This window comes from Coenobita brevimanus, chromosome 54 (assembly GCF_032717465.1).
Source record: "Coenobita brevimanus isolate Jiangsu-jjx chromosome 54, ASM3271746v2, whole genome shotgun sequence".
Classification (NCBI taxonomy): Eukaryota; Metazoa; Arthropoda; class Malacostraca; order Decapoda; family Coenobitidae; genus Coenobita; species Coenobita brevimanus.
In genome coordinates, this window is record NC_137007.1 from 38694913 (window position 1) to 38722189 (window position 27277).

At 41.7% G+C, this 27277-nt stretch overlaps 1 protein-coding gene across 5 annotated transcripts in view; it reads left to right on the forward strand.

Annotated features, from left to right (window-relative positions):
- Positions 1–27277, forward strand: part of LOC145401030 (uncharacterized) — a 512459-nt gene that overhangs the window by 434450 nt on the left and 50732 nt on the right. For all 5 annotated transcript variants that reach the window (XM_080273401.1, XM_080273403.1, XM_080273405.1 and 2 more), the window contains one exon: positions 11486–11713. In XM_080273401.1, the coding sequence (XP_080129527.1) occupies positions 11486–11713 (228 nt within the window). The remainder of the gene's footprint in view (positions 1–11485; positions 11714–27277) is intronic.

Genomic DNA, 27277 nt, shown 5'->3' on the forward strand with positions numbered 1-27277 from the left:
CACTCTGATGCTCTACTTACGTGTTTTCCTGTTACTGTTCCTTACGTGTTTTCCTGTTACTGTTCCTGAATTACTCACCCTTTTTTGAGATTCCTAGAAAAAACGGCGAGAATAAAGACGATGACGATGATGATTGGAAGATGTAGTTATAGAATTTAAAAGCTAACTTCATCGGATGTACTTTATATATTTTTTTAAGTTGGTGTACGTACAATAATTTTATCTTTATATATTTGGGCGCCTGGTGGTTCAGTAGTGTAGTACCAGAGTGGGAGTGATTCAGCCTTCCACGCAACAGTTCGGTTCCTTTAATGGTGGCGACTATTTAAGTAAAAGGCAAGACTTTTCCAGTGGTGTAGGTCGGTCATTTCTTCCATCAGTTATTCTGGATTACGGTAGCCTAGACTAGGGCCCCTACACTCCAAGTTAAGTAATATTTGTTTGGCTACTGCTGTCACTGTCCATTTTTTACGAAGTTAAATCCCTTTTCTAACTACACTAAGGACGGATTCACAAGTTTCTTCACCTTTGGCCGCATTAAAGTTTACCCTGAAACCTAACCTTCCAAGCACCAGCACTAAGAGGCTTCGTGCTTGACCCATTTGTCCTCAAGGCTATGTTGGGGTGCTTGTGAGAAAGTAAATAGGAAGAGCATACGTGTGAGGAAATTCTGACCACTGTCCTTGAATTCCTTGGCTGAACTAAATCTAAACAATATTCTTAAATACAAGTAGTTTAAATTATAGTTCCATTAATATGCCATTTTTGTGGAAAAAATTAAGAAGTTTTCCTTTAAGGCCCATTCATCACTCCTGAGCTGAATTACATAATTTGGGGGCAGCCAGAATAAAACGTAATGTACATGGAGTTAAATCCACAGAAAAATTAATGCCAAACAGAAAAAAGTGGTGAAACTGGAAGCCAAGGTAATGAAAACAGTTACTGTTAGTTTTATGGCTCGTGTGGTAAGGCTTCCTGATAATGAACGTGTAATTACCGGCGTTCATGAGAAACGTGGTACGCTGTGTTGGGCTAAGAGCTTTACAGTACCAATAGAGCTTAGAGCCGTGGCGGGGTGGCTGACCATAGCGCCGGCCACAACGGTCGCACGCACTTCCTCCTCACCATCACCATCACCATCCTGACGTGATGTAGTGTCCTAGTATTTCACGGAACCTACAGTGTTTTACCTCCTGACTGCAGTGTTCTGTGTCGGCTCGATCCACGTAGCCAGAGGGTTCAGGGCGCCCAGCTAGAGTTCTTTGGGCGATAAGCTTGAGTTTATTTACCCGGATTGGACGCTGAGTGACGCGGCGGTACGTTAGGTGACAGCTGCCTCTGCTCCTGCCACACTGAATCACCACGCTTTGTAAGATTTATGGATGACAGTTCTTACCCACCTGGCCGTTAAGGGTTTCTTCTGGTGAATAAAACTGGCCCAACAGTTCTTCCCAGTTTGGCTCCGTTCCCACGATTATAAATGAGAATGGGATCCAGGAACAGGAAAACAGAAAAGCACATCAGGTGAAGGAGTACTCAGAGTTGTAAAACGTTATACCTATGCTTACTTCCTGTCTTGGCCTACGATATTCAGTACTCTGCTTCACAGGCGAAACCATCTAAACCAATTGTTGTCTTGTAACGAAGCACCCCATACAGAAAATCGTAAAGCCTAATGGTTAATCTTGATCCTTACAACCAAAGTGATGTCGTCGGTAATGTAGTTTCAAGAGCGCGAATAGGATCATGGTCACTAACACTATGACACATTCTGGAAACAGTACAGATGGCATCATATTTTTATTTTTTTAAAGTATCATTTTTATCTGTTTTTAAGATGTACAGTCCATGTACAGGTTATTTAGTATGTAAAGGTGTTAGATGTAAATGTTAGTCTTCAAAATCTATCATCCCTGTATATAATCGAGTCAGTTGTATTAAGGCAGGAAGAAACGGCCAAAATAATTTAGAAAGTGGGAGAAGAAGCCAGTGAACGGAAGTGAGAACAAAAGGTAGAGATTCTTCCGTGTTGATGTGGCGGTAAGAAGATACTCAGGTGGTCTGGACACGCCCAGGCTGGAATGAAGACAGGCCTTTTCAGGTAGTTAGTTTGACGGTAATATTGAGGCTGGTAACGATGTAAATAATTCCTGTCAACATGTGTGTTAAAAAAGCCGCTGTGTTGTAGGAGACGGTAGATGTAACAATGTGTGTGTGTGTGTGTGTGTGTGTGTGTGTGTGTGTGTGTGTGTGTGTGTGTGTGTGTGTGTGCGTAGTTATTTCATTAGCACAATGTAGTTGGTATGAAGTGAGAAATCTGTCACTCCTATGGAAAGTTAAAGCTAAGAGTGGATGAATAGGAAGGTCTGCACACTCAGACTACATCATATCAAGGTCATACACCCTGTAGACCCATTTCATATGAGATGTCTCCCTTGAATAGAATAAAGGCATCTGACAGCAAGAGGAACAAAATTAAAAGGCCATCTTGTTTAGGGTATAACCAGAGTTTTATAACACCATATCAAAGGCTAAGAACATGAGTAATGGCGAGGGGACGCCTGGGAAGGTGTTCATAGCTTTAAAAAATTATACCAGTGTGACGGGATTATGTTTGCTACGAAAATGCAGCAGTTTTGAACCGACTAGGGCCCACGCGAGGTATCTTGGTGGTTTATTTCAAGAGTGAGTTAGGAAACCACAGTTACCACACACCATTTCAGTAACGCGAAGTGCAACTCTGATGGAACAGTGTGCGCTTTCTCTCCGTGTGTGTGTGTGTGTGTGTGTGTGTGTGTGTGTGTGTGTGTGTGTGTGTGTGTGTGTGTGTGTGTGTGTAAGAAAAAAACAACAACACAGCACAACATAACACAACAGAAGCCATACATGTGATGTGGGTCGCAGTAACTGGCCGGCGTATAATCCACCTCGACGACTGAACATGGATTAGATTATGTGAAGTGAGATTAGATAACGCTTGAATAGTGGACAATTATATGGGTGAGGATGAGATCACCTGGAACAGAGGATTTTGATTAATTTAAATTAAGAGATTTTTGATCACCATGGATTGTAGGCTTGGATTATATGAAGTGGGTATGGCTTAGATTACGCGAAGAGAGATACGATTAGATTTAGTTAGATGGGACCAGAATGAATACTGAGCTTGGATTATATTAGGTAAAGAGCGATTAGATCAACTTATATAATGGGTTTGGATTTAATAAAGGTGTACTAGATCAGATCAGCTGAACGAGCAGGCTAGAACTGGAATAAGAGAAGATAGGCAGATATTGAGGTAAATGCTTAGGTTGAGTCATGTTGGGAGAGTTGATACGCTGATCACGCTGCATGCATGAATCAGACAACACTGATTTGTCGGATGCATCCAACTATGGCTAGAGACCCGTTTCTGAAATTAAATATTCTGTTAGCACAACCGCAGGCGGCGCGCGCGCGCGCACACACACACACACACACACACACACACACACACACACACACACACACACACACACACACACACACACACACACACACACACACACACACACACACACACACACACACACACACACACACTTTATCACTAGAGCATTAATAACCATCGTCCGTAATCAGATAAGTATGAGATACGTCATTCAGAAACGGCGTAATAATTTTGACGAGAGAATTACTGACCTGTCAGTTGAACACATGAATGGCAGTGAAATCAGTTATAACAAAATTCAGTGTGGGTCTTAATATCACAGTTCCGCGAATGGTTCATGTGAAAAGACATTATGGTCATTTACTAAAACTGCAAATGTTGGTAAAATAGAATAGTCGTATTATTTCACTAAACACAATTTCAGTCTGTGGGTAAAATTACTTCCGATATTCAGTGTTCAGTGAAACAGCTGGCATTGGATCTGATGACCATGAGATTATCTACTCCAACACTGCCAGGTTAGGGTGATAATTCTCTCCGACAAGGAGAGTATGTTTCCACCCCTGTTTGTTCTCTCAGACAAGGAGTATAGCCTATGTTTTTACCCCTGTTTTTTTGTTCGTTTCTTTGTTTGGTTGTCTGTTAGCCGGATTACTTAAAATCTAAAAGAGATATTTGGACCAAATTTGGTGGGTAGATAGCTCATGTCCCATGGAACAATCGATTAACTTGTGGGACTGATCCGGATCGTATTACAGATTCTGGATCCGGAAAACACTTTTTGCGAAACCCTAATCAGTGATGAGAAAACCTAACGCATTATGAAGAGTGGTTTGGAAATTACGTTGCCCTTGTCGGTGAGATGCTGTCCACTGAATGCCCCTCTAGTTGGATATGTGTTGGTAAGAGCAAGGCCAATAGAGGTCTCAGAACTTCCTCCTCGAATCTGAAACCCGTAGTGTTTTTTTGGCTTAATGTGTTTTATGCTGCAGACATGCATATGCCTAAAAAAAAATAATAATAATAAATTGACTCCCAAAGTACCTAAGACGCTTTTAAAATACTAGTAAAGGTTTGGTTCTTAAAAACCAAAAGAAAAAAGAGATTGGGTATGTAAAGCCATTTGCTGGATGTTAACTTTGGCGAGCTAGGATGTAACCGAAAATATTTCAGTTTATTTCAGCAGTCTGACCACATGAATCATATATTGCCATTTTCTCTGGGAACTGGACGTTGGCTAGGAAGGAAACACATTATTCTCGAGCCTTGACAACAAGAATGATTCTGTTGTGACTTACCTGACTTCTTGCCACAGTATGCTAATGTTTTCTATAATGAACACGATACACAAAAGAAAATTGTCATATGTGTGTCTCATATTTACTTTTATACCCCGAAGCAGTGAAATTGTTGGAAGGTTAATCAAAAGACGTAAAACCGCAATATTTTATGCACTGGTGAACCGCACGCTTTCTCGTGGTAGTACTGCGTGGAAATTAATGTGGTTTTGTGAAGAAGTACCTCCTTAAGCGTGGGCGGGTGTTGTCTTAATTAATATAGGATTGAAAATTCTGAAAAGGTTACTTGTTAAACTTTCTTCCACACATAGCCAACTTTAGCTGAAGAAGACATCGTGTACGTTTACAAGCTCATGATTACTTGTTACTCTATCAAAAGATAATTTCAGGATATTTTATTAAAGTTCTTCCTAAACAAATCGACTCTCTCTCTCTCTCCTTTTTGTTAGGCACTTTTTTTTTTTTCTTAAACCTGCACACAGTATTAAAGAGAGAGAGAGAGAGAGAGAGAGAGAGAGAGAGAGAGAATTTGACACCCGCTGTAACAAAAACTTCCTGAACTGGACAACTAAATATCTAAGCAACTTTTAACACTCACCTTGACGTCCGTAGTAAGAGGGGCGCCAGCGTGGGAGTGGCCTGCGAGGACATCAGCATATCAAGGTGTTAGTTTCAGAGAGAGAGAGAGAGAGAGAGAGAGTGTGTGTGTGTGTGTGTGTGTGTGTGTGTGTGTGTGTGTGTGTGTGTGTGTGTAGGAGGTTGGAGTGTGGGCGATACGATGCATCCAACAGGACATCAACATTATCAGAGTGGGTCCTGCTGGTGAAGAGAGTGTATGTGTGTGGAGGAGGGAGAAGTGTGGGCAGACTAGACATTCTCCACCTCCTCCCAGGCTTTTACTTTCCTTATGTATGAAGTCAGGGAACATTTAGTATGATACAATATACATGGATTCTGATCACTGGAATCTTGCACCCGGACACGATAATACAGCTGTACCGCCAAGAGGAAAAGTGTTCTTTACTGAAAGGGAGTGGACAAACAAAACACTTTCCATCACTTTTCTAGGTTCATATTTTGTCCTTCATGTGGATTTTTCAAGCGTTGTGAGAGCCAGAGTTAGTTCAAAGGTGCTTACATTGTTGCAGCCGCGCCATAATAAAAATGGTTTGAACTGAATGCTGAGTATGCGGGGGAGGGAAGGGGTGTGGGCGAAACAATACATCCTCCAACACTTTCTAAGCCTTTATTAGAATTTCACATGGGTTTATGGAGGATTGTGAAGAAGGTACTGAAATTAGGGTGGCCATTTCGTGCAACCATCTTGGAATATTGGGCGGAGATGATATATACTCTGAAATGAATCCACAAAAATAGCAAAAACAATATATTCTCCAGCACATTTCTCGGCCCATATTAGCTCTAAGTGTTAGTTTATGGATCGTTTGGAGGACAAAAGGAAATTCGGGAATCAAAAGTCGAGCTACATTGCCAAAAGGAAGAATGGTCTGAGCTATACAGAATAAAGACCGTGGAAGAGCCATGAGTGTAGACGAAACAATACATCTCCAAACACTTTCCTAAGGTCGTATAAGAATGCTACACGGATTTATGGATAGTTCTGAGGAGGATGGTGAGTTTAGGGTGCTCGTTTCCTGCAGTCAGCAACGAATATTTGAGTTCGTAGTGCTATGAACCAAATCCACAACTATATCGAAACAATTTTTTCATCACTTTGTTAGCCTTTACAGTATAAACATTTCATGAATATTTACAGAGCTCTGGGAGGGTGGTACTGAGTTCTTGTGACCAAAAGTAAATTGTGTCGTGTGGTTAAAAGGGGAAATTCTTTAAACGGAAGCTTTAAGAATGATGAAAAATGTACTTCTCAGCACGTCCATAAACTCATATTAGCACTACAAAAGGATATAAAGAACATTATGAGGAACCTGGCAAACCTAGTACACTCAGTCCATAAAGCAAGACTCAAATCATGTTGAGTATCAAAAGGGAAAGTGCTTTGTTTATAAAATATTTGCCAGTTCGGTGCAAGCATTCCATAATATTCTCCTTGGCCTTATTAGTGGATATACAGTGAACTCTGGAGTTTATAACGAATGCAGGACTCTCTGTCTTTACACAAAGAGTTTGAAACCGGTTGGAAGTATCAAGAGGGAAAGTGCTTTGAACCGATTCTGCAAAAACGCGAAGGTTCAAGCGAGCGTAGCGACGTGGGTGGAGCCGAACCTGCCTGGCGAGATGGTGGTGGTGTGGGTAGGACCGCCCTGCGAAAGCGTAGGGAATGAGGAGGCTCCCTTGCACATATTCGTTGCCAGTCTATTTCTACCAGTGGGAAAGAGTAGAGTTCTTTGCATCTCACACTTTTCGAACTACACTCAGCCCATGTTACCCACCTGTCGTTATAAATCGATTGCATTTTTTGATGTGTTGCTTAAAGATTTTGTTCAGTAGTTAACGAAAATAGTCACTGACGGAGAAGCATAATGAATATATTAGAAATAACGATGTAGGTACTTGGAAAGTTATCTCTCTTACGTGTGTTATTTTATCGAATTCAGTCGCTGTCTAAATGACATAAAAGAAAGTTTTACTGTAACTATATGAAATAAATCGCTAAGGTGTTAGTGCCAGACTATCTCGATATTGAAAAAGTATTTATACCATACAAGAAAATTTTAAGTCAGAGATCATCTTCAGCATCGTTTTGATATTTTTCCCATCTAAGGATGGAGTGAGAAACATTTAAGGACGCAAAATAGCCCTCAAAGATGTGCCGGAGAGCCTCCAAAGCCCAGAGGAACACGGACCTTGGCTTGCGTGGGCTCTTACCTTACCTTACCTCCGAGTCTCTCCCCCCACGCCCTCAGTCCTCACCTGTACCGCTGTCAGAGGGAAGGAACACCACACACCTGCGCTCTTGTGGGTCCTGTGCTGCGGCAGGTGTGCGCGTGTGTGAGCCTTGTGTATTGCTGTGCAAAATAAGCACGGGGATTTGTGTTGGTGAACTGTCGCGATCTGCATGCAAAGGTTATTCCATGGTATTCACTGTACTTGTCATAATCGTACACATATTTTGGTGTCCAGTGGCTGTCAAAGTGCACACCGGACCTACTGTGTGTTATACAGCCACGATTTAAAGTCCATGGTGATGAGGTAAGATTACAGTTCGATTTTTAGGCTTTGATTAAGTTAGCAGCATGTCGAAAATTTCAGCCTCGTGTGATAGTTATTGGTTATCCTAGTATACTGTCTTCATGTTTTGACAGTTTCTAGATTGTAAATGTTAATAATTGTCTCGGACCATACCTGGATGATACGCACAGAATTTGCTGCTTGGTTTGCATCGACAGGAAAGACGTTACGTTGTTTTTGATTAGCATAGCTGATTGTCTTTAGGATAAGACAGTTTCATATAGTGTACAGGAACAATTGCGAGAGACATACCCGAGTCATAAGTACAGAGATTAATGCCTGAGTAACGTGAAAATGAAGAGTTAATGCTTGAGAAAGATAAGAAAATACATTTGACAATTGTTCTGCCCTATCACACAGATGAGTGAGTGTAGCCACGTTTTAACCCTTTCCCTGACACCTTTGGGTATGTTATTCGGGCTAAAACCAAACTTCTTCTTCAATTGAGAGAAATTTTTGCAGTTAAATTTAAAATTAACTATCAGTCTTCTTATTACCGTGAACACACTTCAGCCCTTATAACCCGTGGACGTATTCTTCATTAAACTTGCAACCCAAGGTGATGTTAATTCATCCTTGGAGAGTTCCCAGCTTGTGAAAAGTATTGTATCTATCGAATTCCTTCAGCTCAAAAAGTGTGCTGAGTTTAGTGAAGTAGCCTGGATGAATAAGAATAAAAATGAAAGATGTCACCGGATTCAAACAGCTAACAGTTGGTTTTTCTTATATTGTTCTGGTTGGTCTATTGTTTTAAGTGGCAATAAAGCTGTGAAAAGAGCACGTGCCTGAGGAAACAAACTGGAAAACTCTCCAAGGGCGCATTGTCAGTAAATTCCAGCGTTGTTTAATCCTCACGCACCGTTCCAGAATTGAAGACAGTCATGTGTAAACAGGAAGAATAACATGTAAAAATAATGGTGGTGAAGGTGTCGATGGAGGGTGAAAGACCCCTGCTTGGACTGAATATAATCGCCGTGACATACCAAAAATTGAGAGAGAGAGAGAGAGAGAGAGAGAGAGAGAGAGAGAGAGAGAGAGAGAGAGAAGTCTTTACATTTTTGCAATATTCCTCTTCATGTCTTAGTGTCATATATAGAAATGAGAACATGAACAATTAACTCGGGCTGAGAAAGCAAGCAGAAAAACTCTCCACGCGCTCATTATCAGTGCATGCCAGAGCTGTTTCGTCACGGCTTTGTTCGTTAGGAAGCTTTTACAGTGCCGCGCCTACGAGAACCGGACTTCCTGAAAATATGTAATGTGTATTTTAACCCCTTGAACCGGAAAAGGGATTTATTTTTTGCTCTATCCAGGCGACTCTGTCTTCAGTGCGAGGATATTTAGGAAGTTAGAAGGCATGCAGAAGATAGCACGAATAAGCAGGTAAAAGTCATTGCAGTAAAAGGGGGAATAATGTCTAAAATGTAATATTACGTAGACATATAATTTTCAGTATTTTCTTTAAGAGAAATCTCGGAGAAAAGAAAATGTTGGGAACCGGAGAGGTGAACCTGACTTCCCGTACAAATTTGGTAGACCATGTATTATTTTAACCACGGAATCATATGAGGTAATTTATAATATATTTCTGCTATATTCAGATGAACTTATTTTGCTTACAAGATATTTTTCGAACTGCAAGATCTAGGTACAGATATTCAATACCTCCTTCAGTAACTCCTTCAGTACGAGGGTATTTGAGCGTTCAGATAATCCGCTGGAGGTAACAAGAATAAACTAGGTCACCGTAGTGATGGAGTTAAGAATGTGCTTTTCTTTCGACTTATGAAAACTGGAAATTTTTTCAGGATGTCTACCCGAAAAAATATCGAGCTATAAATTTATTCAGTGTGGCGTAGCGGCCCTCTAATTTTTTTCCCTATTCACATGTTTGTTTACTTTTACATCGCAAGGGTAAAGTTGGAAGCATGTGGGTGTGCCTTGTCAGGTGTTGCTGATTGGTTTTTGTGGGTGTGCATTTAGTGTGTGGTTGGATAAAGTGTAGAGGAGTGCTGTGTGTGTGTGTGTGTGTGTGTGTGTGTGTGTGTGTGTGTGTGTGTGTGTGTGTGTGTGTGTGTGTGTAAGCATAGATACACATAAAACAGGCTTCTCGATCCTCTCAAGGCAAACAAGCTTTATCCTCACCCCAGAAAACTCAGTTAAAATCAGTCAAAGAGAAATCTCCCCTCTCCCAGCTTACATCTACATGATCACGACTTCCAGTCCTGACGAGCTGGGCGTATCGTATTCCTTTGTGTCGTTAAATTAAGAAAACCCGACAGAGTAGTGTCTGTGTGTTGGGGGGGAGGCTTGATGGGAACGACCTTCGCCCTCCACCCCTGTTTTGTTATTGTATCGGATGAGGCTTGGCTTACGTCACTATTGTAGGGTTTGCGATCTAGTGGCTATTGTTGTGGGAAAATGCCGGACAGTAAATGTGAGGGGCCTGTATACGGGTACCACATTACTACTGTTTGTCTGTTTTTCCACACCCGGTCCCAGAGTTCATCAAGGATGGCCCTGACAGAAGAGTATTTACTATTGTTGTGTAAGATAATTTACTGGACTTTAGCGAAACATGCTGCCACGAAAGAAATGTACGTCTGAAAGTAAATCTGGTGAAATTAGACCATATATATAAAATCTACGCTGTCAGGAGTGAGGCCTGTGGAAATGAGTTTTTTGAGAAGTGCATGTGAAGTTACATGGAGAAACAGGTAGACACATGAGATAGTAAATGAACTTTGTGGTACTGGTGTGGACGTGACTGAAAAGATCAAGAGAAATACTCTGAGATGGTGTCATCATGTTGAGACAATGGAGAATTAGAGGCTGACTGGAAAAGTGTATGGAAGTGAAGTGAAAGGGGAGAGGGGGGAGGGGGACACCAAGGATTAGATGGAGGGACGGAGTGGAGAGATATATGAGAGAGGAGTATGAGTTGGAGGTAGAGCAGCCTAATGGCGGAGGACAGGATGACATGGAGGCCACTCGTTTGTAGCGATTCCTTAAGGGTTTAGGGCATCTGGTTGTAGAAAGATAGATAGATAGATATACACTGTGCATGCATCAGAGTGTAAGAGTTCACTGCAGGACAAATGCCTGTCCTGTCTTCCTCATTTCCGTCCAGCTGAAAGGTACCATGTTCCATCCTGCTCAGCAACATTAACAGGTATCATTTCTCCGTATGGTTTTTAGCCTAACTTTTGTACTCTGGTTGCCTGTATATTCTCCCTCAGTCAACTAACATACCGGTGAAACTGTGATCAGGAAAACATAGTATGTCCCTGCCATACTACGGTTAGCCATATCATGTTCATTATTCAGCCTTAGCCTTAAAATACTGCCAGCTTTTCATTCTGGACAGCGACAGACGATTTCGTTCATTAGGAGTGATCTATCGAAATGCAGAGGTCAGAGGTTTGGGTAGAATCCCAGAGATTACGAAAAAAGGAAAAAGTTAAGTTCTTCGTTTATTCATCATTCAAGCACTTGCAATTTTCTAAACATCTGTCTAACTAGCTCTATTTTCTCTTCCTTTCAGCCGGCCTTGAGGTAATCCTTGAGGAGCCCGAGGAGGAGTACTGCAGCTCGCACGCCTCCGAGGACGACCTACAGCGTGAGGTGGACATCACGTACGAGCTGAAGGGCGAACGTCGGTCACTGGACGGCTCCGAGGGCATAGGGTCGGCGGAGGGAGACACACAGTCATCGGGAGGCTCAGAGCACTACGGCGAGGAGGACTGTGCCAGCTCCGGCATCCATAGTGAAGGTGAGTACAGAATAAGGATGACAATTTAGATTTCTGTTCATTGACACTACGAGTTACTAAGGTAGACATTTTTTCTCGTTTTCAGTATCAATCATCTTCTACAACACGCTCTGCATACTGAATTAGGATCATTGGAATTTGAATTGAGGTTTCTAGTTGTACTGAGTTAGGAATGGAGATTTAGGTCGTAGAACCTCCTCTCCTGAGATTTTGAACCCGAAGTGGTCGTCTTTCTTAATGACCCGTGTGTAGTCGATAGGCATCAGTCTATTTTAACTAATATAAATTTATTCGTTATTTAAGCTCTCATTTTCATAAACAAGAGGAAGTTATGACAGAGGTCTCCTTTGCTTTCTAAAATTAACATTGCTGAGCGTATAGAGAACAGAGTTTGTCGTCGTTCAATGCATGGCAGAAGTGAATACAGGTAAGGAATATTGGACAGTAACTCACATAATAATTGCAGCTAATTCATTTTCACTTTCTATCTGAATATACTGTAGGCAGAACACACGATTTATGGTCATGAGAAATTGTTAGTAAAGTCCTGTGCTGAAAAATGGCATTCCAAATCATTGATCATAACCAATGGAAAAAGACGTGGAAAATCCTCAGACACCATTCTTTTATCATAGTTACCCCATCGAGAGAAGTTCCTGGCTCCATTTTCTCTGAGTGTATGTTGCTCACCTAAATGCATCTGTTGCAAGGTAGACTCATGAAATCTTCTCGATCCTCAACTTCATTGGTACCGTTCTAACTTACAGCGACAGTGAGTTTGTCAAGAAGGATGACTAGGAAGCTTAATAAAAGAATACGAGTTTCTGTCATCAAACTTTTGCCTACAACGGGAAATATACTGAGTTTCACATTAATACTTAAAGATAACTGAACGCTCGTAATATGTAATAAGAAATATCTGGAATGGTATTAAATTTCGTCTTGAAAATCGTGAATATACGAGGTGCTCAGCATACGCCATACCGAAAACTATAAATAAATAAAACTGCCTTATGTTCTCTTCTGAAGACAGACTTATCAATGTTGAGAATGTTCTTGGACGTTCTCTCATCGCATCACCAATTCGCCAAACACTTGCTGTTAATGGTAGGCCCTATTATATCTGCCTATTCAGTCAATTTAGTTTCCTTTTTATTTTAGCAAAGATTTTTATTGATAGATGGATAAATTGATTGATTGACAGATTGATATTGTCGCTTAGTTAATTTTTGTTATACCTTTCAGTTCATGTACTAATTCATTAATTCCCCTTCTCCACATTTCAACATCCATCCTTAATTTTCCTTTGTTGTCTTATTTACTACACACGTGAAAATAATTAGTCGCCAAGATAGAGATAAAACACTTATTTCCACAAGAACATCTCTCCTTTTCCCCTTCGTATTAATTACTCTAAATTAACACACGATGCATAACGGTAAACACACACTCTTAACAATGGCATGATTCATTTGCGTATACAGACAGCAGTTCATGGCGCCGTTGACTCGGAGATAATTTTACGATACGCGTCATTACCCCGTGGCAACAACAGCAACATCCTGGTGGGCGTGTATTTGTCCGTTGCAGTAACGTGAATAGACGGATATTGCTTAGAAATCCGTATATAATAAGAAGCAAATACGGCCTACAAACCACCATCGTCTTCACCACCGTCAGGAAAATTCTCCCTTTCTGAATATTCAATGGGCCACGCAGTTAATGATGGGATGTCCCTTCACACAACACTATCACACGTTATAGTGCCACCTCTTCAAAACAGCATCTTATACTACATCTCGCACACACAGAATTCATATTACCATATTTCATACTGCCACACCTCAGCCACATCTCACACTGTTCCCTCTCGAACATACCTCACACTACTATACTTCACACACACACACACACACACACACACACACACACACACACACACACACACACACACACACACACACACACACACACACACACACACACACACACACACACCTCCAACTACTCACAGCCAAAGCCACATTACACTTAAGCACTTCATACCACATACATATTTCGAACTGCAAGGTCTCACACAGACTTCACTGCCACACCATACACTACACTACAAACCTCAGAGGCACACTATAAACTCTCACACCCTATCTTAAATTTAATACGTAACAATGCTTCACCTCCATTTCTCCTTGCACAGAAACTTTTCGCACCCTTTTCTCCATCTCCTTTCCATTTTATTCAGCTTAGGGGTGCACCCTTACACTGAAGAAATAAATGAAGGCAAAATCTACTTTCTCCAGTTTGGAAAGTTTCTCCGTATCAGTAGGAAATCAGTCTCGAGTTTCTCTATAGCAGTCTTAAATTCCGTGATGGCTGTCAGAATAAAAGAGAAATGATGTCACAGTGTTGAAGGGTTTCAAGATCCGACTCACCCTATGCGTCACCTCTCTCGTCTCGGTCAATTAGCGGAAGTGAGGGCTGAAGTGGCACAGACGAAGTGGCTCCTGGCGAAAGTTACATTTAAGGGGTTCAGTGGGCTCTTTGATTCTGCACCCTTACGCCCCCCATCCCAGGTGGTGTGTATCTTTTTATTTTTAACTTTTGTTGATTTTTGGTATCCGTCTGTTTTTATCAATGTTTGTCTACATGTTTATGTCTGTCTACGTCCATATATATTTATCCATCCATCTGCGTCCCTGTCTGCTACATGTACTCTATATATATATATATATATATATATATATATATACATACATACTCGTATACACTCATCAATTTGTACGTTTGAATATTTTTCATGTATGTCTCCCTGTATATCTGGCTATTGATTTTCATGTATGTATACAGTATATCTATAGCTTAATGTCGCTTCCTGTAAGGAGAGATTTCGACAGAATAACACAAAAGTCTTGCGTAACATTAGTATTTTTAAAATGTCTGGTTACCTATAACGTATTTCTGAGGGCATAAGCTCGACAGTCTTACAAAAAAGCTCATGAAGGCATCAACGGCAGCTCCTGTAAATTCCATAGGACAAGTGTGGAACTCTTGTAGGTGATGCGGAGAAAGCTTGGCCCAAAAGTCTGATTCTGGAGATGACGAGGAGATTCATTTCTGACGAGACGGAACTCTTGTAAAATTTAAGCAAAACTACAATATAAAAAATCCTAACTCATGGAGAGCACACACACACACACACACACACACACACACACACACACACACACACACACACACACACACACACACACACACACACACACACACACACACACTGTGGAAAAAGAAACACATACACACTCTCAAGCCCGCATACAAACACCCACAGAAGCACCCCCACGTGCACACAGACACGCCCGCATTCCACCCACACACATGTAAACTTAAATGCTGAGATATTCCACGTTCAAACAACAGCACAGATATCGCAGAATCTAATACATAGGAAGGGAATGCCAGGGAAGGAACGTGGAAGGGAGAGGTGGCAGGAGGAACAGTGAAGGGATTGTGGGCACCTAAACCTTCACCTTGACGGCTTGGTCGGTGTGACATAGGAGTCGTATATTCTCATTTGCATAGAAGGCTTCCTAGCACTTGCTCCTTTGTGATTTATTTTGTATATCATATCTCGACTCTCTCATAAAGGGGATAACTACAACCTTCACCGTGATGGCTCGGTTGGTCTGACACAAGAGCCGCATTCTTTTCGGCGCAGAAATCTTCGTAGCATTTTCCTTTTTAACATAGTACACAAAACTACTTCAGCCCAGTGCCGCATTTTCCTTGTCATTCTTGCTACCTGAAGGCATTTTTAGTCAAATGAGGAGAAATTTTCCTCCATTAACCCCTTCATTATTGAGGTGATAAATCAAGCGGAATAGAATCATGTAGCAGTAGCAAGAACAGACTTATTATGGCATCTTTGGGTTGAAGAGGTTGATATTCTCTTGTATATCGTTTATATAACTTTAAGCTCGACATGATTTGCATTAGTATCTTCCTGACCCAAGAGAATAGTTAGTGTAAAAACCAAAACTAATTTCTGAGGAAGAGGTGTTACGTAATCTCATCACCCAGCGAGAATACGTCCCTGGCTCCCATTCAGTGGACGCTCTGGAGTGGGTTCGAGTTCCACGGACTGACGCTTTCTTTGTAGGGTGGCCATAAACTGCCTAACGCCTGCCCTCAACAGTCAAATAACCAAAGCCTACGCCACACCACCACAATCTCCTGTTTCGCCATCTGTGTCTTGTATCTGTCCTACCCTCCTACTCACCCCGTATGACAACCCTTTTAACATTCACCATTACATCAACATTGCCGCTCACAAGCAAACGTGCAGTCGATTCTGTGTTGTAGCTTCGATTTGCTTTGCAGGAGAGAGAGAGAGAGAGAGAGAGAGAGAGAGAGAGAGAGAGAGAGAGAGAGAGAGCATTTTGCACTTTCACTCTTTGTCCTCTCTACAAAATCAGATATAAGTTACGCTCACTGCTACCAGAAATCTAAATTTAAAAGCTTTTTTTCTTTTATGTTAGAAGCATCATCATCCAGGATTTAGAGCTTATCTCCCTTAACCACGTCATTACGATGATGTTTTACGCAATTCTTCATATCCGCCTGAGGAGTATATTATTTTTAGCCTATGAGAGCTGTCGTAGTGAAGGGTTGGTTTCCTGTCGCTGTTTTTTTGTTTCCTTCATGTGTTCATCATCTGGTTAAAAAAATAAAAAAAAAAAAAATGAATCGCGACAGGGAAGTCAGAGAAAAACTTCCAGAGAATACCATTGTCTGAGTGAGGAATTTCTCAGAAGTGTATTGGGACCTGTTGAGTGAAACGTATTAATAACCTGATTCTGTGTTATTTTATTTTTCATACGAACACAGTAGAACTTTGATGGCATTTTATATTTTATTCTTTAATTTTGAGATGTGAGAATAACAGAGCAAACAGAGATGACAGTCAGAGCCATTGTGTGTGTGTGTATATAAGTTGTGGAAGTCATCTAAGTGTATGACAGACATTAGTGCCCAAGTGTAAAAAATATATTATAATCCATGTATCCGTGTAAAAAATTATAAAAGATCAACCATGAAATATTCAAATAACCTAAGGAAAAAAAATGTAAAGAGTCCCATCGTATAATATGCGTAAATGATGATTAAGTTCAGAAATCGAAATAACTGACTTGAAAATGTGTGCAGACAGTCCAAGTAATGATTTAAGTTCAAGTATGTAAATTAACCGTGTAAAGATGAGTAAATGAGCCAAACAGATTATCAGAGTGTAAAAATGTGTAAATAGTCCAGAAGTGTTTACAGTGGACACGGAGCAGCAACAGCGGCTATGGTTTCTCCCACATCAAAAACCATTTTCCGGTGGTAACTCGGGAACCCGATCTCTCCCGACCTCCGCCACGGTCGTGCGAACAGGAACTGAAGATGAGGCTCACACGAGTGGAGGTGGAGGAGGAATTTTCCCTCCGTCTGCGGCACAGTGGGAAGTATTCAGGAAGGATTTTAGCTCTCAGGCTAATGTGAATCACTCTTAACTGAATAAAATCGTCTGATAGTGACTGGAATAGAGTACTGAGAGCTGTCCAGATCTTGAAGGGGCAAACCAAAATTTACGAGAAGCAAATCAAAATGACAGTTATATTATTTTTGGAAGTAATTTTGTTGGGATTTTTTTTCACGCTAACAATCGCGCTAGTTTGCTTGTGATGTGTCATGTAGTTGCATAAGTAAAGGTAAAATATGAACAGTCGAACATACCCTTTAGTTTGCTTGTGAAGTGTCTGGTAGGTGTTTGAGTGAAGGTAAGAAAAGAAACACTGTAACAGTCGTCCTAGTTTGCTCGTAAAGTGTTAAGTAATCGTACGAGTAAAGGTTAAAATATAAAGAACTTAGTCTTACATGGAGCTTATGTGCGAGAAAGTATGTGAATGTGGTACCGGGCTTCCTCCCATTCGCTCCGTCCGTCCGTCTCGCACTCTCACACTCACTCCTTCCCCGGCAATCGGCCCGCAGGCAGTGCTTCCCCGCGCTGGCCTACCTCCAAGTGTCCGACTGTTATCAGAAGAGAGACTGCACTGAGGAAGAGGTGCTGTTTCTGAAGACAACATTGAAGAAGAGGTGCTGTCTCTGAAGACTGCATTGAGGAAAAGAGCCGTTTACATATACTGGACTGAGGAAAAGAGTTGTCCCTGAAAAGGAGAGCTGTTTCGTGGATTAACTTACGGAAGAGAACTTCTTACGTGGTTTGGATTGAAGAGATCTGTTTGCGTCGACTTCACTGAGGAAGAGTTCATAGTGGAACTTCACTGAGGAAGAACTGTTAGCTTTGACTGTGTGGAAAAAGAGAGCTGTTTACGTGGTTTACACTGATTGCATTGGGAAGACAGCTCCTTGCGTGGACTGCACTAAAGAAGAGAGCTTCTTGCATAGACTGTATTGAGGAAGGGAGCTGTTCTGCATTATTTGTGGAAGAAAAAAGTAGTTGTGAGGATCTACATGGACGGTATCTCAAAATGGCAACCTCTGTAGTCTTGGCCTCTCTGCCCCTCTCTTCCAACTCTGACACTGTTAAGAATCACAGTGAGGTTACCGAGGTCAAGAGTTTCATGGCTGATGCCCCTGCCGATGTTCAAACAGTATCCTACCACCAAGAAACAGGGGAGAACAGTGATGGAGGTTTTGCCTACAGTGTCCTGAACTCTGAAAGCAGTAGTACCAGATCCACAGAAGGCACTGGCGTTTACTACACGGCCACAGTGACTCTTGGCATGAGGACGTCCTTCAGTACCCGGCTGCTGCCTGAAGGTGATGTCAGCACGAGGGAAATCAGATGTGTCTCAGTAAAAGACCAGGACCTAATCAATATCAAACAAGGGAACAACATCTATGACTCTGGTCTCCTTGCAAATAACTCGAGTGGAGTTGGATTTTCCACATCCAGCCAGAAGTACATCAAGACTAATGAAACTGTCGTAACCGCAGTTTCAGAGGCTAATAGAGAATATCCACCTAAATACTCTGATTATTCTGACAGTGATGAGAAGAATGGCGTGTACAGGGAAGAAACAAGCATCACCTTCAGTCAGACACCACAGTTCCCTCGGGCCCTGAGCTGGGAAGAAGAGGAGGATCAAGACCAAAAAGATGATACACCAACTCCAACCACTGGATTCCAGAAAATGATGACGAACGGCGGTGCAAACCGATCAGCAAAACTGAAGTCTTTTTACGTGACCCAGAACTCAAACTGCGAACGAAATCCACGCCATGACACACTTGAAGAAAATGACTATTTCTTGCTCTCAGAAACAAGCTCGGACGATTCGCTGCCGATGGACGGACAAACAGATGAAACTGATGGAAACTCGTCTTCACCTGTCATCACAAGCGAGGAGGAGGACGAGTCTGAGGCAGCGAGAGATGGAGTGGCAATGGGACGTCTTGCGTGCAACAGCGAGGTGATACAGACTGTAATCTCTGTGGCACTCATCCTTCTGTTCATCGTGCTTCTGGCCATCGCTATGTCTGACACCTACAGCGCCGACATCGGCTCCGGGATCATTGCCATCATTGTTTTCTTTGCACTCAGTGAGTAAACATTTTTATTGTTGCTGGGGAAAGGACGTTTCTTTTATTTTGTTACAAACTTTAGCAAAGTGTATATCTGCCCGTCTTTTACTAGTCTCTTATATTGCATCTGTTTGTATCTGTCCGTCTATCTCTACATCAGTCAATTTATAACTTTTTCCTAATGCTGCATCTTGTTTGGGGTTATCCTTAAGAAAAAGTATATCAAAACACTCCTGTTCCTACTCATAAATTCCCTTCCTCCCACGACACACCACATCTCATGATTCCTTCACTTTGTTCCTCTGTTTTAGTTTTGGCTACCTCTTGCTTTTTCCCCCAGTCACCTCCACATGCATCCTAACTCATATACCATCAAGATCAAACGTTTGTTCGCCGACACTTCGCTACCAACTGTGGAGTTGGAAGATGTTACGTGAAATAGTTTTATGATGGCAATATAAACCACGCAACAAATAAGTATGAGAAGGAAGGTTACCCTGACGTTTGAAGAACATTGAGAAACATGGAAGGCAGGGCACAGTGCTGGTAGGGGAGTGTCAGCTAGCTTTTTATCGTGATGTTGCTCCCCCACCTTCTCTCTATGCTTCATTTCAGGCTTCCATCTCTGCTTCCGTCTTCCCACAACTCTCATACATCCTATCAGTCTGCCACTCTTACCGCTCGACATGTCCAAATCATCTCGTGTTGCTTTCCTGCCCATGTATTTTTTGGCAGAGTTGAAGATTAGGTGCTGTGCTCAACGTTCGAACCTCTTAAGAAATGGTTAAGGACGTTTCGATCATGTCAAGCCATCAATAGTAATAGGCTGATTACATAGTCTTGAATGCTTTGAACTACGGGAGTATAACCTTGGGCCCTACATCTCGCCGGAGTTAATATGGGACTGAATATTACTGTTTTTGTTTAGCATCTTTTTCCTGTTCCTGGATGACTGATTGATTACACTAAAAAGATCGTGGCCGCGTAACAGCAGAGGTCATTGTCATTGTACAGCAGGAGTAAAACTGTTTCTGGCTGTATCTTATTAATTGGAACAGAATGAGGATGATGATGATAGTGGTGATCATTATGACAAGAATGGTAATGGTAATAGTGACGACAGCGACGGTGGTTGACTTTTGACGATAATGTATATTTTGACGCCAGTATTCTCACTCGCGTCTTGAGCAATCACAACAACAAATAGCAAGCGTTACTCGCATTGTCTTTTGTACAACATCACGTAGAAAGCTTGAGGTCGGGGGAGGCAGCAGAGCGAACAATGTGCTATTACGGCAATGTAACTCACCCAGCGCAATTCTGCCTGTCTCATTGTAAGCAAAGTTGAAGACAACGTTGGTTGGCTGCAAAAGAATTCAGCCGGAGTAGCAGTTCATCTGGTCGTTGTCTTATACTTGTGTCTGCTATTGTGTTTGGACGTGATATTGGGGTACTTTTTTTTTTTTTCCTTTTGATCTGATATAATGGCTGTTTGTTCTCAACGAAATGTCTTTGTTTTGTTTATATGCCTATTTACTTGTATTGTCATGTATCCGACCCAGGACATAAATATACTGTACAGTCTGCTAAGTGAAGGGCTGTAGTTTTCTTGCGTGCAACATTTGGGACACACAATACCGGATTACCTTTCCTGAATAATGCCGGGACATGTGTGACGGCATGAGCGGGGGGGGGGGAGGGTTATGACATAAAGATGGGTTTGCGGTTGATCAGCTAAAACTGTTTCAAGATACTTTTTCTTTATGCTTCGTACTCTGGGCATTGGCTTAGCAGGCCGGTCTTGAGCCACAGCATTCCTCCTACCTACCAGACAAATCTACGTGTAAACTTTCAGATGCTTTTTTCCCCAACCGAAGGTCAGACTCATCATCTAATCAACTGTTCAGTTCTCTTTTTGAATATATCCAAAATAAGTTACCTGCCGGGGTTAAATGTTTATGATAAAAAATATGAATAAAATTCCGACATGTGTGTCAGTCAACGTCCGTTTGTATTCCTTTGTTCTGATTCATAATGTTTGTTTTGCATTTTCCTGTTTGTATACATATATTTGCGTTATGTCGGTATGTATGCCTGTGTTCCTTGTGTATATTTGCGTATATTCTTTGCATGCAGCGTGTGCCTCTTCTCTCCTATTTGTCTGCCTGTCTGCGTTATGTCTGTTCATCTAATTGTTTTGCCTATATATATGTGTTCTGTAATATAACTGTTCTTCCGGTGTAACGTATACGCTACATATAGTATATTTACTTTGTTTACATTGTTTTGCCTCTGCTTATTTGTTGATATGACACTAATGACCGCAACATGACAAGTTAATCACAGTCATAGTGAGGAATCAAGCGTCAGCCTCACAGGATCTTAGTCCACCGTGAAACCACTGAGCCAAAATGAGTACTCCACCAACCCACCCAGCCTTACAGCAGCATTGTTCAATTCTTTCCCTATCCCCTGAAAGGAGGATGGTGGTCTGGAAAAGAAAAAAAAAAAAAAAAAAAAAAAAAAAGGCAGCTTCGTCTTGCATTCCACTGGGTTCACACTCATACGAACCTCGGGTTACAACTACTACTACTACTACTACTACTACTACTACTATTACTACTACTACTACTACTACTACTACCACTTCTACTACTGCCCACACTCTTATAGTTGTACCTGTCCATGTGTCTGTGTTGTGTGTACTTGGGACCACCTGTTCTCCTTCCACGCCAAGGCGCCCTACAAACCGCGGGCCGCACCACTGTTAGTTCTGGGTGACAACACATTTAATTTCACGGTGTTGTTTCTTGGCGGCCACATTGCCACGTCTTCCCAAGCAACCGATTCTTCTTCCGCAGAGTAATAGAGATGTAATGTCTTGCATCGCAGAGGAAGTTGTTGTTCTTCTTCAAAATTACTGAGGTGTGGAGGGGGTTATTTTCTTCTTCAAAATTATAGAGATGTAATAATAAATGACCAGCAGATGAAGTTATGTTTCCGTCTTCAGAGTACAGAGATGTAATAACTTCAACCATAGAGGAACCTGCTTTTCTTCTCCAAAATTATAGACAAGTTAACTTCATTCTTAGCTGATAATATATTTCGTTCTCTGAGTAACACAGCTCGTTCACCAACTTGTATTATTGGAGAAATTATGTTTTCTCGTTTTACTACAGCAAATTTTATCCTCTGAGGTAATAGAGAAAGTTAGTTGCCTTATTTTTTCAGCGATATCACTATGTTCCTCTAGGCAGCAAAGGTAATTCCTTTTTTAAAATTAATTGAGAAAGATGTATTTTTAAAAGTAATTTTTGTTTTTCAAAGTAACTGAGCAAATCTGTTTTTCTGAGAAGTATGAGGGCATTTTTTTTTTTTTCAAAGTCGAAATCACTCTTTACAGGATGCTTGATTAGGCATTAGACTGACTATATTTCCATCACAGGAACTTGGCCCAGATTATCGTCCATTTGTAGCTATTTCACGTAACTTAGTGGTAGAAAATTTCAATACTATGCCTTTATATTCTTCCTTTACACTTCTTCGTGACTGGCCTCATATTCTGCTGTTAGTCTGCCGTTGCAACTCAGTATTCAGGATGGAGAGATGTAAATTGAAGGCCAACATAAAGTAAAAAGAGTATAGGATAAAACATTTCTATTATGAACCTTTACTGAAGATCCTGGAAAAAAAAAAAGTTAGAAACGTAAATATTGTAATCATATCGTTATATCTGACGGAGTAGAATCAAATGCCGCAAACTTCTTATTGCAGCTGAAATGTTGCAAAAATCATCATGCATCACCAAGTCTCACATATAATTCGTGATATGATGAAATGTTAATGGCATGATAAATAAATATATAAATAAACTGATACATAAGTAAATAAATACGTGTTGCCAAATTCTCAAGAACTTTAATAGCTATAATGTGGTATGGACAGTTGTGCAAGAAAAATCGTGTTGGACTAAGCATTCCCAGTATTTCTTATGGGTAATATTGGTCTCTCATTAGACCATACATTCTCCAGAACTTGTAATATGACCAGATATAATTTTTAAAAATCGCGGTGACCAAATATTTATTATAACAATTCTGTGCATAAGGGTACTGTTATCATTAAAATCTCTGAGTGCGACGAACTATTACAGAAATTCGCAGGTGTGGACATATTTCCGGTATTATAAACGTTTCTGAGTGTGACCAACGATAATATAAATCTCGTATAACCAGACACTGCAAAAGTCCCAGGATTTTTGGTTATGCTGGAAAAACCTCGTAGCGTGACAAATTATTTAAATCCTTTCAGCTCGAGGACGTCTTTTTCACTGTAATCAGGCTGCCACCAGAGTGTTTTATTCAGATTTGGGAAGGACCTCTGGTAATTATTTTTTTAAAGGTTAAATCTAACCTCTTTAGTTTGGACGGTCTCTCAAAAGCAAAATAAAAGCATCAGAAAGTAGCGAGATGTTATGAAAAATGTCAATGTCGTGTAAGGAAAAAACAAAGCGTTAATAATGGGTAAATAAAGTGGACGATAAACCAATGCAAAAATATATGCCAGAGTATAACTAAATATTGTAGCTATCTCATACACTGACTAAACACATTATAAAATCTATCTCCACATAACTCAGAAACCTCAAGGCGTACAGAATTTAAAAAAAAAAAAAAATCCCGCTAGTGTCATCATTATTATACAAATCTCGTAATGTCACCCACTATTATTAAAAATCTGTGTGGAAGAGAAACTGTTATAAAGTTCGTGGTTCGTGTGTCAGTGCTTCGAAATGCTCACGCGCCTCGCCTCGTGCACGTAGCGGGATTTTGCACGTGCTGGGTGGGTTGTGGGTGAGATGTGGGTGGGTGGGGTGGATTTTATGGGCATGTAGGTGGATAGTAGGTGGGTAGTTAATTGGTGGATGGATAGATGAGTATGTGAAGATGTGGGTGGCTTAATGGGTTGGGCGGTGGTGTGGGTGAGTGGAAATGGGTAAATTGGTAAGTGGGTGGGCAGGGTGTGGTTGGTAGAAGTGGGTTGGTATGAGTTGGTAGGTGGGTGAGCAAGGTATGGTTTGGTGTCTTGGGCTGTGTTTTGGATGGGTGGGGGTGAGTTAGTAGGTGAATGCATTGGCAGGTTGGAAGGTGGGCAGGTATGTGGGTTCGTAGGTGGGATAGAAAGGTGGGTTAGGATGTGGCAGTTATGGAGGTTGACTAGTTGGGGTGGGGATTTGTGAAGAGCGGGAGATAAAGGGTAGGTAAATGGGGATCCGGGACTGTAGGTGGGAGATGCACAATTCAGCAGTTTTATAATTTGGTGAAGGTCAGGACGATCAATACAGGTAGATAGTAAAAAAAGAAATGTACTAGATAGGTAAAAATAGATGGCTGGCTGGTACTCGTTGAAGGTGAGAGTGACGAGATTAATGGGTAGGTTAGTGACGTGACTGGGTGATGGATAGGTGGGGTTGGTTGGTGGAGGGGTAGAGGATGAGACCGAGTGGAAGTATAGCTGAATAGGTGGGTAGGGTGTGGATCTACAGAATGAGTAGGTGGGAGTGTGGGTAAGTGAAAGGGTGGGTAGGTGTGTACGGGTTGGATCTATAGAATGAGTAGATGGGAGGGTGGGTAAATGGGTAGGGTGTGGATCTACTCAATGAATGGGTGTGTGGCTAGGTGAGTGGACTGGGTGTGGGTGTACAAATGAATAAATTAGAATGCTTGGATGAACAGGTGGAAATATGCATAGGGTCTTGGATGCTCAGACTGAGTGAATGTAAAGGTGGTTAAGTCAGGCAGATAAGCTATGGGTAGCCTGAGAGAGAGAGAGAGAGAGAGAGAGAGAGAGTGAGAGAGAGAGAGTTAAAACATATTATGGCCGTCAACTGCAAGAGGATCTTTAAAGCAGACATCCACTATTAGTATAAGATTTCAGGAGGGAAAGTTCTGCGACCTGTACATCCCTTCGCTTGAGGGAGAGGGGAAGAGGGAGAGGGGGTGATTAAGTGGCTGAGAGAGAGGATGGGAGGGGCAGATGGAGGTAGAGGGGAAGGAGGAGGGAGAGACAAAGGAAGAAATGATTGAGTAATTAAGATGAAGGGAGGAGGGGGAGGAGGCCAAGGGGGACTGGCAGCGAGAGGGAGAGAAAGACGAGGGGTGACTGAGCGACTGAGAGAGAGGAGGAGAGGAGCAGATGGACAGGAGATATGAATGAGTGAGTGAGCGGAAGGAGGCTCAAGATTGTCATTGTATAGGATGAGTGAAATGGTGTGGAATCAAGGGAAACTGATGTGGTGGTGAGGTAGTGGTGTTTTGAGAGTGTGGTAATGGTATGTGGTGATATGGTTGGGATGTGTGGTGGTGTGGTAGTGGTGTGTGGTGGTGTGCAGAAGTCTGTATAGATGGTGTGTCCTTTATGAGATGGTGTGGAATGTAGTAGACGGTAGTGTGTGGTGATGTGTGTGATGCATTTGATCTGTTGAAGTAAATATGATGGTATGTGGCAATTTTTGAGGTGTGTGGTCTGGTGCTTGGTGTGCAGTTATGTCTTGTTATGTGGTGAGCATGACCATGTGTGGTAAATATCTTGATAAGGGGCACACGTGTTGGTGCAAGAGAAAAGAGCGATGTGTGTGTGATCGATGAGGTGGTGTGAGGGTGAGAGGTGAGGGTGGGCAGGTAGGTGAGCGGAAGGTGAAGAAAAAGTAGCTAGAACAGTGGACCAAGAGGTGAGGGTGTAGTGGGTGGAATGTAACAGAGGGAAAAAGTGGGTGGAGCAGTGAGGTTGGGAGGCGAGGGCGAAGCGAGTGAGAAAAAGTGGGTGTGTAAGGGAACAGATGAGGGTAGGTACGTACGAGGACTCTGAGAATATGGGTGGAGAGTGAGGGTAAGTAGGTGGATGAAAGGTGATGGATAGAAAGATGGTTGGGGAAAGTTGAGGGTGGATAGACAAGTAAGGGCTGGCTATTTAGGTGGGTGGATGAGCGACGTGTATGATTGGTAGAAGGTGTGTGGGTGAGGTGCGGACACCCAGTTGAAAGGGTGAACAAGGGGGTGGATGGCTTGACAGGTGGGTTGGTCTTACAGGTGGGTGGACAAGTAGGTAGGTGGTTGGATGGACAGGTGGGTGGATGGGTGGAGAGGTAGGTGGATCCAGCAGGTGGGTGTGGTTGTGTGGGTGGGCAGGTGTTTCCTCTCACGCCTCGCCACCCACCACAATCCTTGCACTACTTACTTGCCTTTGAAGATGGTTGCTTTCTTATTTGTTGGTATTTAAAGTTTTAGATCTTTTGGAGTAACTTAACCCCTTCACTACGAGGGACCTCTCTTGGCCCGAAGAAAATCATCCAAGGGTAACATCAGTAAATTAAAGAAAGTTCGTAGTGCTGGTATCTTTAATAGAGGTTGTTTGAGGTGTCACCAAACCTGAATATAATTGGCTGACGGAAACAAGACTTTAATAACAGGCTCCCACGTAGCAGCCAGAGGGTTAAGAGTCGCATGATGGCGCTAGGGGCGTTGATGAATGTTATTACCGACTAATTACTTCACACAACAGTTACTTTAATAATGGAGGAACATGATTACAGTAGTGTTATGTTCCGCTATTGTGAACTTTGTCTGATTCATGCATTGTTGTTATCCTACACGACACCGAAGACATTTGTTAACATCCTCACACGTTTATGTGCTTTGAGAAAGATGGCGTCTTGTACATTTTATTCATGCTACACGATAGTTAGAACGGAAACATTTTTTGAACTGGGTGTATAGTTATAACCACCATTAACTAATATGCGAATTGCGGGTTTTTCTTAGCTGCATAAACTCCTTTGGCGATTAAAAGGAATGACCCAGTAAATAAATAAATAAAAAACTCAACTGAAGGAGTTACAGCCCGGCCATGTCACTGCTCTTAACTCCTTAAATACGATGACATATCTTTAAGTACATTTTTACTTTCAACAGATGATACTCA